Source organism: Salvelinus namaycush, chromosome 9 (assembly GCF_016432855.1).
Source record: "Salvelinus namaycush isolate Seneca chromosome 9, SaNama_1.0, whole genome shotgun sequence".
Taxonomy (NCBI): domain Eukaryota; kingdom Metazoa; phylum Chordata; class Actinopteri; order Salmoniformes; family Salmonidae; genus Salvelinus; species Salvelinus namaycush.
The window spans coordinates 32,191,176-32,203,483 of record NC_052315.1 but is presented as its reverse complement, the minus strand read 5'-3'; the positions used below and the strand labels follow the sequence as shown (position 1 = coordinate 32,203,483).

At 42.9% G+C, this 12,308-nt stretch overlaps 1 protein-coding gene and 1 long non-coding RNA gene across 2 annotated transcripts; both read right to left on the bottom strand.

Annotated features, from left to right (window-relative positions):
* Positions 1–2,224: 2,224 nt before the first annotated feature.
* bend7 (BEN domain containing 7) lies at positions 2,225–4,997 on the bottom strand. The gene is made up of 8 exons (XM_039000386.1): positions 4,924–4,997; positions 4,408–4,752; positions 3,652–4,127; positions 3,428–3,535; positions 3,237–3,354; positions 3,000–3,113; positions 2,772–2,816; positions 2,225–2,283 (listed from the first exon to the last, which is right to left on the bottom strand). The coding sequence occupies exons 1-8, from the start codon at positions 4,931–4,933 to the stop codon at positions 2,225–2,227; spliced, it is 1,275 nt and encodes a 424-aa protein (XP_038856314.1). The 5' UTR covers positions 4,934–4,997.
* Positions 4,998–7,809: 2,812 nt separating this feature from the next.
* LOC120053467 lies at positions 7,810–9,803 on the bottom strand. Its single transcript, XR_005477506.1, has 3 exons — positions 9,385–9,803; positions 9,106–9,265; positions 7,810–8,499 (listed from the first exon to the last, which is right to left on the bottom strand). It is a non-coding gene; the product is annotated as an uncharacterized LOC120053467 (long non-coding RNA).
* Positions 9,804–12,308: the final 2,505 nt, after the last annotated feature.

Genomic DNA, 12,308 nt, shown 5'->3' with positions numbered 1-12,308 from the left:
GGAATTCCACTCTACCTTTAGTATTTTTTGCATTACTTAGACAGACACATAGCATTAAGGGTGAGTCGGATTTGAACCCTGGTCTATGGTGGGGAAGCACACATTTGCTTGTTGCTGAGAGTGTTTCCCACATGACCTGGACTCTGGACGATCCTCTCATTTCTAACATGAATCTTGTTTCGAACAATTCAGTTAAAGGGATACGTGAGAATTTTGGCAATGAGGCCCTTTATCTCCTTCCCCAGAGTCAGATGAACTTGTGGATACCATTTTTATGTCTCTGGGTATCTGCTAGCATGTTTTTCAATGATCACCAGTGTCCAAAACCCAGCAAAGGCTGGTCACCAGCGAAAAACACAACGAAGGCTTGTCACCAACGAAAACACAACGAAAGCTGGTCACCAGTATAAACACAACAGAGGCTGGTCTGCCAGCGAAAACACAGCGAAGCCTGGTCATCAGCAAAAACACAATGAAGGTAGGTCACCAGTGAAAACACAACGAAGGCTGGTCTGCCGGCATAACCAGCTAGACCATGCTGGTCAGACCAGCTAGACCATGCTGGTCTTCCAGCATAACTAGCTAGACTTTGCTGGTCAGCCAGCAGAACCAGCTAGACTATACTGGTCAGACTGGTGTGTGTGTGTATTTCTGTGTGTGTCTGTGTGTGTGCATGTGGTGTGCATATGTAAAACAAAGCAGTCCATGGAAACTAACTACATTTCACTAACCAACTTATTTTGGTCACTGTCATGTTTTTTTCTCTACAACCACAATACAATTTTGACATAGCTGTAAAAGAACAATACATCTCCAAAATGGACTTTCTAAAGAGGCACAACGCATCAAGTTAGTGGAGCAACAAAGACATAAAGTACAGTGCGTTGTATCTTCATTGCACGTTGCTGGTTCACAGCACCGGCATCAATCAGTCACATCCTTCCCCACCTTAACCAAACATGCTGGCTTGTTGTAGTCATAGCCTACAGGACACATTTTCAATTAAAACATTGTTATATCAAATGTAATTAAATTATCAAATTATAACCTGTGTGTGTGTGTGTGTGTGTGTGTGTGTGTGTGTGTGTGTGTGTGTGTGTGTGTGTGTGTGTGTGTGTGTGTGTGTGTGTGTGTGTGTGTGTGTGGTGTTACCTGTTGATAGAAACTCCCTCTCCTCCCTCTCTCCAGACAGCTGAAGAGATTCTATTGCAAGAATATGATACCACCATAGTTATCAATCCACATTAAAACATTTATTTATTTATTTAACCTTTATTTAACTAGGCTCTCGAGTGGCTCAGCGGTCTAAGGCACTGCATCTCAGTGCTAGAGGCGTCACTACAGACCCTGGTTTGATTCCAGGCTGTATCACAACCGGCCATGATTGGGAGTCCCGTAGGGCGGCGCACAATTGGCCCAGCGCCGTCCGGGTTAGGGTTTGGCCGGGGTAGGCCGTCATTGTAAATAAGGATTTGTTCTTAACTGACTTGCCTAGTTAAATTAAAATTAAAACACACCCAAGAACGAGAAAGAAAATAAAAGGTGTGTGGCCATTACAAAATGGGGAAAATAAAATGATAATGTGGAAAGTGTCATCTCACAATATGTTCACAGTATTGTGTGAAGCAAACATACAGATGTTCAGCATTTACTACGATACTACTGTCAGTGGTGGAAAACGTACCCTATTGTCATACTTGAGTAAAAGTAAAGATACCTTAATAGAAAATAACTCAAGTAAAAGTGAAAGTCACCCAGTAAAATTCTACTTGAGTAAAAGTCTAAAAGTATTAGTTTTAAAATATACTTAAGTATCAAAAGATAGCCAAAGGCCCACTCCAACACATAATTTACAAATGCAGCATTTGTGTTTGTGAGTCTGCCAAATCAGAGGCAGTAGGGATGAGCAGGGATGTTTTCTTGATAAGTGTGTGAATTGGACCATTTTCCTGTCCTGTTAAGCATTCAAAATGTAAAGAGTACTTTTGGGTGTCAGGGAAAATGTCTGCAGTAAAAACTACATTATTTTCTTTAGGAATGTAGTGAAGTAAAAGTAAAGTACAGATACCCCCAAAAAACTACTTGAGTAGTACTTTCAATAATTTTTACTTAAGTACACCACTGACTACTGTTAATGTAGAGAGTTTGCTAGTCTCCAGTGTACTGCTGTTCTCATATGAGAGCTGCTGTTAAAGGGGGTGAGCTCAGTCCAGTCTAACACAGTTCAGTACATCCTCTGGACAGTGTCCACATCCCCCACCCTAATGTTACAGAACTTCTGGACTGATACACGATGAGGTAATAGAGAACTACAGACAGACAGAGGGAGAAAGGAGCAGGGTAGACAGAGAGGGAGGGAAGACAGAAACAGACGTGGAGGGCAAAAGAGAGAAAAAGCGAGGGAGCGAGGGAAATAATAAGAAAGAAGGAGTGCGAGAGAGATAAAGATGGGAGACATGAGAAAGAGAGTAGAGGGATTGGTGAAAGAGCGTGAGAGACAGAGGAGAGAGAAGGGGAGTGTGTGTGTGTGTGTGTAAGAGTAAGTTGAAATAGAGAGGAGCAGGAGAGAGTAGCACCGTGTGAAACTAATTAGCTGACATTTTGGGAGTCTGAGAAGAGAATGTCAGATGTCAGGGGGATCGCCTCACTTAAACATACCGGCCAAAGACAGAGCCATTACACCCAAGGTGCATAAACCAGGGACGGATGGGTGAGCGAGGGGGGAATGTCAGGTGCAGCGACTGTTGTCATGTGTGTGCATATGTGTGTACCTGTGCAAGGTCTGTTGAAGATGTCCTGAGGGTCTGTAGCCTCTGCTGAGTTCACAAAACAACATAGTTTCAGTAAGATACATTCTGAACCCACCCACACACACGCACGCACGCACGCACGCACGCACGCACACACACACGCACACACACACACACACACACACACACACACACACACACACACACACACACACACACACACACACACACACACACACACACCCCTACCTCTCTTTAGTCGTCTGCGGGCAAGTTTGATTTGGTCCTGTAGTATCTGGACCCAATCTCGAGGGCCTGGCAGCTTCTCTATTCTGTGAGCTGTGCAGTACTTCTCTGTAAACACTAGACACAGCACGGGAGATTTACAGAAGACCCAACAAAACAAATAGATATTACATCTCTCTCTCGCTCCATGCCCGATCTCTCTCCACTCCACTCTACTCTCACAGTGTGTTTCTTTCCTACCTTTAATGGCTCCCACAATGTTCTGGTCCAGTCCTTTCCTCTGGTCGTTCAGACCTCTCTTCCTCTTGCCGTTGGGCAGTGAGTTAGCTAGCGTGGTGTCGTCAAAGAAGGCGCACACCTGTGACCAAGATGGTGTGTCAATCAACATAAATAAAGTGAATAAAGCCAGTGATAAGGTTAATAAGACCCACCAACTTCCTGAAGAGCAGGCTTCCAGAGCGTGTGTAGTTGACCAGGATTGAGTCCAGCTGCGCCTTGGGAATAAACACCTCATAGTCCTCCGCTAGACGCACCTCACTCTGGGGGAGAGAGAGAGAGAAAGAGGGGCACATTCGACAGAGACAGACAGACTGATAGTACACTACCCCCCCCCCCCCCCCCCCACACACACACACACACACACAGTGCACCATACCTCTGAGGATTGAAGACCTTTGGGTTGTCTATAGTTAGGATTGTGTGTATCGTCACCAGGGATGGGCTTGTTCTGCATGGACAGGGTTTGTACTGAGAGCTCGGGTGAGGTGGAGGGTGAGGCAGGGGTGTGCACAGGTCTCTCCAGCTCTCTGCTCCCCCTCTCCCTCCTTCCCCCGGACTCCAGGGGTACACAGGCGGGGGATGAGGGGGGGAGAGGGGGAACAGATGCCCTCTTGCTGGGTGCGCTCAGTGGAGCAACCTTGTGGACAGGACGTCTCTTGCGGGGTCTGCGACGCGGAGCTGTAGGGACAGGGCAAGGGGGGCAGGGAGGGGCCCTGTGCTCCTGCTTCTCCTGGGAACCTTTCTGTGTCTGCATTAGCCTCCTCATGGTGCGTAGCTCCTGTAGAATAGCCTGTAAGGTGCTCTTACAGTTACACATACAGCAGGGAGCCTCTACCACTGCAGGAGCCACATCTGCACGGGAACACACAGACACACATACACACACATATACACATGTGTCATTACATGGGACAAACCTTTTGCCCAGGCAGCTCTGACACCCCATGCCTCTGTCTGACTGTTTAAATGACACAAGCTTCTCCACTGTCTGTCTGCCTTACCAGACAGGGACTGATAGAGGCCTCTTTATGATGTCACTGCTCTGTATAATGATGTGGCTGTCTGGTTCTGCAGAAATTGTCTGCTCTCTAGACCTCATAAAGAGACCCCCCCCCCCCCCCCCCCCCATTACCATTAGTTTTGACTGTGCCTTTGGTGGTTGTGTTGAGCATCCTCTGGGTCTTGGAGCGTGTGCCGTATTGGCCAGACCCCTGGCCGTTGGGGACTAGATTGGGTATAGACATGGGACTGGGCTCTGTTTCCCCTGCTGAGCTCCAGACACTGATCTGGGGGTCTTCCAGGTCTGGTGGCAAAGCAGCCGGCTGCGCCCAGCTCAGGTGCTCCTCCTGGGGCTCCTGTTTGAGGCTGTTTCCCTCTGCTCCCACACGCTGGTACATCCGGCCGGCCTTGTCACTCAGCAAACGCATCATGCCTGTGATCTGTCTCTTAATCTCCACACCCTCATCACCCAACCAGGCTGGGGAGGAAAGAGAGGAGTTAGAAAGAGAGGATGTGTGTGTGTGTGTGTGTGTGTGTGTGTGTGTGTGTGTGTGTGTGTGTGTGTGTGTGTGTGTGTGTGTGTGTGTGTGTGTGTGTGTGTGTGTGTGTGTAATTTTCCTGACTAAAATAAAGAGCATGAATATCATACCTTCTGGCATGGCAGTATCTTTTGATGCTCCATTGACATGAATATTGACGGCATTGTCAAAACTCCTTGCGTCAAAATCTGTGAAAATAAAAATACCAGAGATCTGTAATATCTAGGGCACAATCAGGGTAGTTTGGTGTACATCCAAAATAATGACATTAAAATAAATAAAATGATGTTTGTATGACTGATGATAATATACATATGAGGGTTGACATACAATGAATGTACAAAACATTAGGAACACCTTCCTAATATTGAGTTGCACCACCTTTTTCCCTCAGAACAGCCTTAATTCGTCGGGGCATGGACTACAAGGTGTCGAAAGTGTTCCACAGGGATGCTGGCCCATGTTGACTCCAATGCTTCCCACAGTTGTCTCAAGTTGGCTGGATGTCCTTTGGGTGGTGGACCATTCTTGATACACACAGGAAACTGTTGACCGTGAAAGACCCAGCTGCGTTGCAATTCTTGACACACTCAAACCAGTGTGCCTGGCACCTATACCCCTTTCAAAGACACTTCAATCTTTTGTCTTGCCCATTAACCCTCTGAATGGCACACATACAAAATCCATGTCTTAAATGTCTAAAGGATTAAACATCCTTCTTTAACCTGTCTCCTCCTCTTCATCTACACTGATTGAAGTGGATTTAACAAGTAACATCAATAAAGGATCATAGATTTCACCTGGATTCACCTGGTCAGTCTGTCATGGAAAGAGCAGGTGTTCCTAATGTTTTGTACACTCCGTATATGTATGAAAACATTGCATTCCTCTGTCTAGGCCCACATCATGCACTATGCTATGGTAATTCTGTGGGCTGTGATGTAAACCAATGATTCTCCACCCTCCTCCCATTCAGCCCAGATTCCACCACCTGTGGGTGGTATTGTATGACGAAATCTTTCTCACTAAAAACACTCTCAGTTGCAGCTCTCAGAAAGATTATTCTCGCTAGTTCACAACAAAGTGCCCTAAAGGCTAGCCAAATACAAGAGTAAAACACATAAAATAATATTCTAATCATATTCTGTACAAAATCACTGATCCACTGCCTAAATGCTCTCTGGATTTTCTTAGTTCGTTGCGTTGGTTGAATTTCCTTTTTTTAATACTCACTCACCTAGCTATTTTTTGGAAACCATGACGAGTGAGTTATACATGCATAACAGGTACATACCTATGTACTGACGTAGCCATCTCTAGCCTATTGTTTACAGTGTAGCACTGACTTGCTCACAGCGCCAGACGTTCACAGACACAGAGACAGACACACAGTCTCCCGTATCCCCTACCTTGCTCTTGCTCATGGACCAGTTTGAAGCTCTGAGATTTCCTTCTTCTTTTCCTCTCGCTAAACTCCATCTTTACAGGATCTGTGTGTTGTAGAGCTGAGGATGCCTCATCAGAAAGCGAAGCGCGCAGTGCATCCGCACACAGAAGATCACTGACCGTCTGCCCTAATAATGCTCCGTTTAAATTCGCCTTCAAGATCTTTTATAGTTCCATCAAACCTTCACTCTGTAAAAGCTCTTCAAATAATAACTGAGGAACTAATTATTGTATTTCATCACAGTCATCTTTTAAATGGGTTGTCCTCAGAGGGCTGTCCGTTTTTTGGCTATGTAAATAAATAAATGACTTAATACTTACAATTCGTCACATCTATGCCTTTGCGCCACCTGATGGTCGCAACAATCCAGTTCTCTGCTATATTCTGGACTGGAGGGTCAACACTTAAGTGATAATGCCCGAGAAGCCGGCTTCGTCTCCGGCCTAACAACACCCGTGCCAATATATTCTCCAAACACCGGCTTCTCGGGCATTATCACTTAAATAACAATTGAAAAGATTAATATAATTGAGAAATTAGAATAGCTACATCAATATATTCTATTCTATATTCTGTTGGCAATAGAGTATTGTTCTGTCTTGTGATGTAAATTATTTTATAAGACTTGATTATTCAGTCTTAATAACACATTCTAAATTTCATATTATTATAATTGTATTTTTCAACACTGTTGGCTGTGGCTGCGGTTCCGGATTTTCTGGAACCCGATTTACAGTGGCTAATTATACATAGATTTCTGCAAATGTGTGATTCTTATGTAGCTGCCGCCCAGCTAGAAACAAATACTTGACCCCATCGTGGCCCCATTCTGGTGAGACAGAACTGATTTAATCAGCCGAATCCGGGTGCCATATTGAATGACTGCCCAGAATCGGGTTGATTCTGTCTACCAGAACTTTTTTGTATTTTTTATTTAACTAGGCAAGTCAGTTAAGAACAAATTCGTATTTACAATGACGGCCAAACCCTAACCCTGAAGACACTGGGCCAATTGTGCGCTGCCGTATTGGACTCCCAATCAAGGCCGTTATGATACAGCCTGGAACCAGGGTCTGTAGTGACGCCTCTAGCACTGAGATGCAGTGCCTTAGACCACTGCGCCACTCTGGAGTCGGTATCTTGCCAGAATCCCACCAGAAGTGTACCGATGCAAAGTCATATTAACAAATTCATATTAATATTACCCATCTACCCCCCCCCCCCCCCCCCAAAGTCGGCATGGTGTTGGTCCAGTTGACGACACCCAACGCTGACTCTCAGCCGATCATGCCTTTACCCAACCGAGTGTGGCCTGTGCTAGCTGGGTGCCCAAGTAGCTTCTTCAGTGCTCCCACTGCCTCTTCCCCCTTATTGACACGGAGGGGGAAACTTCATGTTGTACACTAAAGATATGGTCAACATGTTCGATATATGCATTCCATGGCTCAAGCGTGATTTCTTTTCATGTTGTAGCCTACACAAAATACATGATAGACATGTTCGTACAAACTTTGTTGTAACAGTATATTTAGGCAAGAATATCAAACACAAGCAAGACACATACAGGCAGTCAAAATAGCGATGATTTTGTATCCGATTTTATTTCGGTATTACTGGGCTATATTTAAGCAATAAGGCATATGGCCTATTTACCACAGCTAAGGGTTGTTCTTCTGTATGACGCAACATGGAGTACCTGGATACAGCCCTTAGTCGTGATATATAGGCCATATACCACTAACCCCCGAGGTGCCTTATTGCTTTTATAAACCGGTTGCCAACACAGTAAGGCAAGGAACTACACATCTAAATTGAAAATGTTGCTTTAATAAATCAATTCCGCCAGAAAAAGTAGTCTGGACAAAAGTCTCATTACTATGCAACAACCACAGGCTAGCTAACAAGCTTACATTAAATGTAGGCAAAAACCGAGCATTAGCGCCACTTCTAAAGTGACCAACACATTCAAATGATTTACTCATGTTGATCTGAATGTTGTTATTTATTGTGTACAAATGAAAAAAATGGTCCCATGTTATCGTTTGTTGTTGTCTCCACGCTGCTGGAAATGGAAGCCGTTATTTTAGCTGGGGGAGCTGCTGCTGTGCTGTCTGAGAATAATGCTTCCAGATTTGGCCTCCAGTAATGTTGAAGAGAGGTTGCGAATCTGTGTCCTCTTGACAGAGTATTCCTCGCGCCTCTAGTCAAGCAACCGCACTGGCGATTTTAGCATGTATATCTGGATGGGGCAACAAAAAAAAAACATGTGGGATGCATGGCAGCAAAGCCACTACACAACACTAAACAATACATGTGCATTATAACGGTGACAAACGGTGCCCACAAACTGGTAGGGCCTACATAAAGCTGTCCCAACACCTTCCTACTGCTAAACCTGGCTTTCAGCTGAGCCTTGTCTGGCCGCGAAACAATTAATTCAGCCTCATTTGCTGCCTTTAAAAAAAACATAGCTGATATGGCAGACTTGCTGAAACAAATGTGGTTTCTACTGACAATTGAGATGTACAAATTATGGTATAAGAGGACGACAAGTTGATGAGGCAACCCTTAATTTCGATTACGACATTCATGTATTTTCTACTGCCAATCCCACCACCACAGAAAGCACTGCGCTAGGCTGAAACGCCTGCATTTTTGAGCTGCCTTACTCAAGAAAGCAAGAGACCATGTTTGTATGCGGCTTTATTAACTTAATTTAAAAAAAACTGTTTTTTACATTGTTTGCAAACTGATATGACATGTATTAATGGCAAAATAACAAGCAAAACAGACAAGCCCCCCCAAATAAAACTTGAATTTGTTATTTAAGAAGAAAAAAAAATACCTAAAAGTGTGGCGCTCAAAACAATGACGGGTCGCCATTGAGCATCCGACAGTTTCTGGATCATGGTGGTTCGGAGGCAGTGGTTTGTTTAAATCTGCGACGGGACTGCTATTTTGCAGGGGTGAGGGTGGTCACTCCCATCGGCTCGTCTTTTGTGTACCTGAAACATATAAGACAAAATAACGTGAACTAATAGTTAGGCCTACAAAACTACCGGTTATATTGTCAGGGTACATTAGAATGATTTAACTAGCTAACTAAAGTTAACAGTTAACTTACATATGTATCAGTTCACTGGTAGGCAGCTTTGTCCCGCCCCTCTTTCCTCAATTTTTTAATTACGCAGACAGACACATTGTTGCTCGTTGTGAATTTGGTATCCTTCTGTATACTCCATGCCAGACTAAGAGGGGTCGTTGACAAATCGGTTCAAACCAGCTCCGAGTTCAGCGTAATGTAGCTGCTAATCCTATATTTTTCGCCATACATGTTTCTCACAAAACCATGAAAGTATCATAGAATGACGTTCGGTTCCGTCTTTGTTGTATTCCCAAACTCACAATGTATCCCATGTTCTGTGAAGCAGGCAAGTGCCCATTTAGTTTGTTTCGGTTTCTATCAAGTTGATATTTAGGAAGTAAATGTCATAGGAAAGTTAACTGCCCCGTGCTTCTCCGCCCATGCATAGGCAGCCTACTCTATTTCATTGAGACCACACATATACTAGGGCACTTGATCTCGCACGCCCAACGAGGAGAGGTAGGCTACTTACAGTAACTTGAGGCAGCGAATTCTGATTGTGTGAATACTTTGACAAAGATGTGCTTTTAATACAACAGGTAGGCTAACGCATACAAAGCAGAAAGACGAACATTTTCAAATAATCTACGGGACAACAATATATTTTAATCGCAAAATTGCCAGCATGAAAACTGCCAACCATGCCGCAATGATCTCTGTCGGGAACCGCTGGTACTACAGCCCTCTACTACCGTGGCCCTAAAGTAGGCAAACAACCTTTCAAAATAATAGGCTGCAAAATTTGGTAAAAGGCTTCAAAATATTTTAAAGGCCTACAAAGTTTGGTAAAATGCTAGAACATATTTCAGAGTCCTGCAAAATTTGGTAAAAGGCAGCAAAATATGTCGGCCTGCTCATTTATTAAAATGCTGCATAATATTTCAAAGGCCTGCAAAATTTGGTAAAAGTCATGCGAAATATTTTAAAGGCCTGTGAAATGATTTAAATATTTCAAAGAAGCTAAATATTTCAAAGGCCTGCTAAATATTACAAAGTGCTGCGAAATATTTAAAAAACCTGCAAAATATTTCTAAGGCCTGCAAAATATTCCAAAGACCAGCGAAATATGTCAAAGGCCAGCAAAATATTGGTACATTTGGTAAAAGGCTGCAAAATCTTTGGACAGCAAAATATTTGGGGCTGTGAAGTTTGGTAAATGATCTGTTAAATATTTCAAAGACCTGCAAAATATTTCAAATAAGCAAAATATTACAAGGCCTGCAAAATATTTCAAAGACCAAATAAACATTTCAAAGGAGTGAAATATATATATATATTTCAAATGCCAGCAAAATATTTCTAAGCCCTGAGAAATATTTAGGCAAGCAAAGTTTTGTAAAAAGCTGCAAAAAATTTCAAAGGTCTGCAAAATATCTCAAAGACCTGCACAATATTTCTAAGTCCTGGGAAATATTTCAAAGATGCTAAATATTTCAAAGGTCTTCAAAATATTTCAAAGACCAGCTAAATATTTTGGCATGCAAAGTTCTGTAGAAGTTAAATATTTCAAAGGCCTGCAAAATATTTAGGCATGCAAAGTTTTGTAAAAAGCTGCGAAATATTTCAAAGACCTGCGAAATATTTCAAAGACCTGTAAAATATTTCAAAGAACTGCGAAACATTTCAAAGACCTCTGCAAAATATTTCAAAGAAGCAAAAAATGTAAAAGACCCGCAAAGTATTTCAAAGGTTGGAAGAGTGCCAAGAGTGCAAAGCTGTCATCAAGGCAAAGGGTGGCTACCTTGAAGAATCAAAAATATCAGTGGCATCCCCGTGGGACGGTTGAGCTAACGTAGGCTAATGTGATTAGCATGAGGTTGTAAATAACAAGAACATTTCTCAGGACATAGACATATCTGATATTGGCAGAAAGCTTAAATTCTTGTTAATCTAACTGCACTGTCCAATTTACAGTAGCTATTACAATGAAAGAATACCATGCTATTAATAAACCAATTAGGCACATTTGGGCAGTCTTGATACAACATTTTGAACAGAAATGCAATGGTTCATGATTTTGGTTGGTTCCATTGAAACATTATCCAAGTACAGTATTTCTCACATGTTGGTATTTTGAGTTTCTCTCTATAATTATATTGTTTCTATTTTTAAAGTATTTTTTGTGCATTGCCAGTCAGGGGTGCCAGTAATATTGGAGCCAACTGTATGCTCCGGTCTTTTGAATGCACATGTTAGCAAATGTTCACAAATGCACAAAAAAGACAAGCAAAAATGATATCGTCATTGATTTAGTGTTGTTGTACTGCTGTTGGTAGGAATATATACTATATTACTGTGAATGGGGATACATTTCAAGTGCAACTTTGATTGCAACTTTGCAAGGGTAGCACAGCTACTGTGCGGGAGATGATTCTTTTGACAATTTTCTCACGGCATTCTGCACTGTCTTTTGTCTTTTATCAGGCAAATATACTTGTGTATCAGAGTCCAGAAAGCAGCATTAACATTTGCCTTGCATTTGTATCTATTCTATGTAGTCATTAAAAGAGAGACAACCGGCAGAATTGTGTCCAGAGCTTTCCCTTCTCTTCCACAGAACCGGTTACAGCAGCACCCAACAGGGCTTGAACTGCCTAGCTCTCCCTGTAGATTCCACAGAAAGCACTGAGCTAGGCTGAAACACTTGCATTTTGGAGCTACCTTACTCAAGAAAGCAAGAGCTCATGTTTGTATGCAGCTTTATTCACTCAATACATTTGTTTTTACATTGTTTGCAAACTGATATGTGACACGAATTAATGCCAAAATAACATGCACAACAGGCAACTAACCCGCCCGCCTGTTTTTCTCTGCCCCAACTGCCCTGTATGACCGGTCGCCACTGCTATTTATCAATATGTCTTGTCAACAGAAAGCAGCGACAGCATCATTTTGAACTTAGA

What these genes read in the sequence shown, in the direction of transcription:
- bend7 (XM_039000386.1), bottom strand. An exon ending in AAGGTCTTCAATCCTCAGAG is followed by an intron (nt 3,536 to 3,651) that starts GTATGGTGCACT and finishes TCTCTCCCCCAG; the next exon opens with AGTGAGGTGCGTCTAGCGGA. An exon ending in CTTCAACAGACCTTGCACAG is followed by an intron (nt 2,284 to 2,771) that starts GTACACACATAT and finishes ATCGTGTATCAG; the next exon opens with TCCAGAAGTTCTGTAACATT.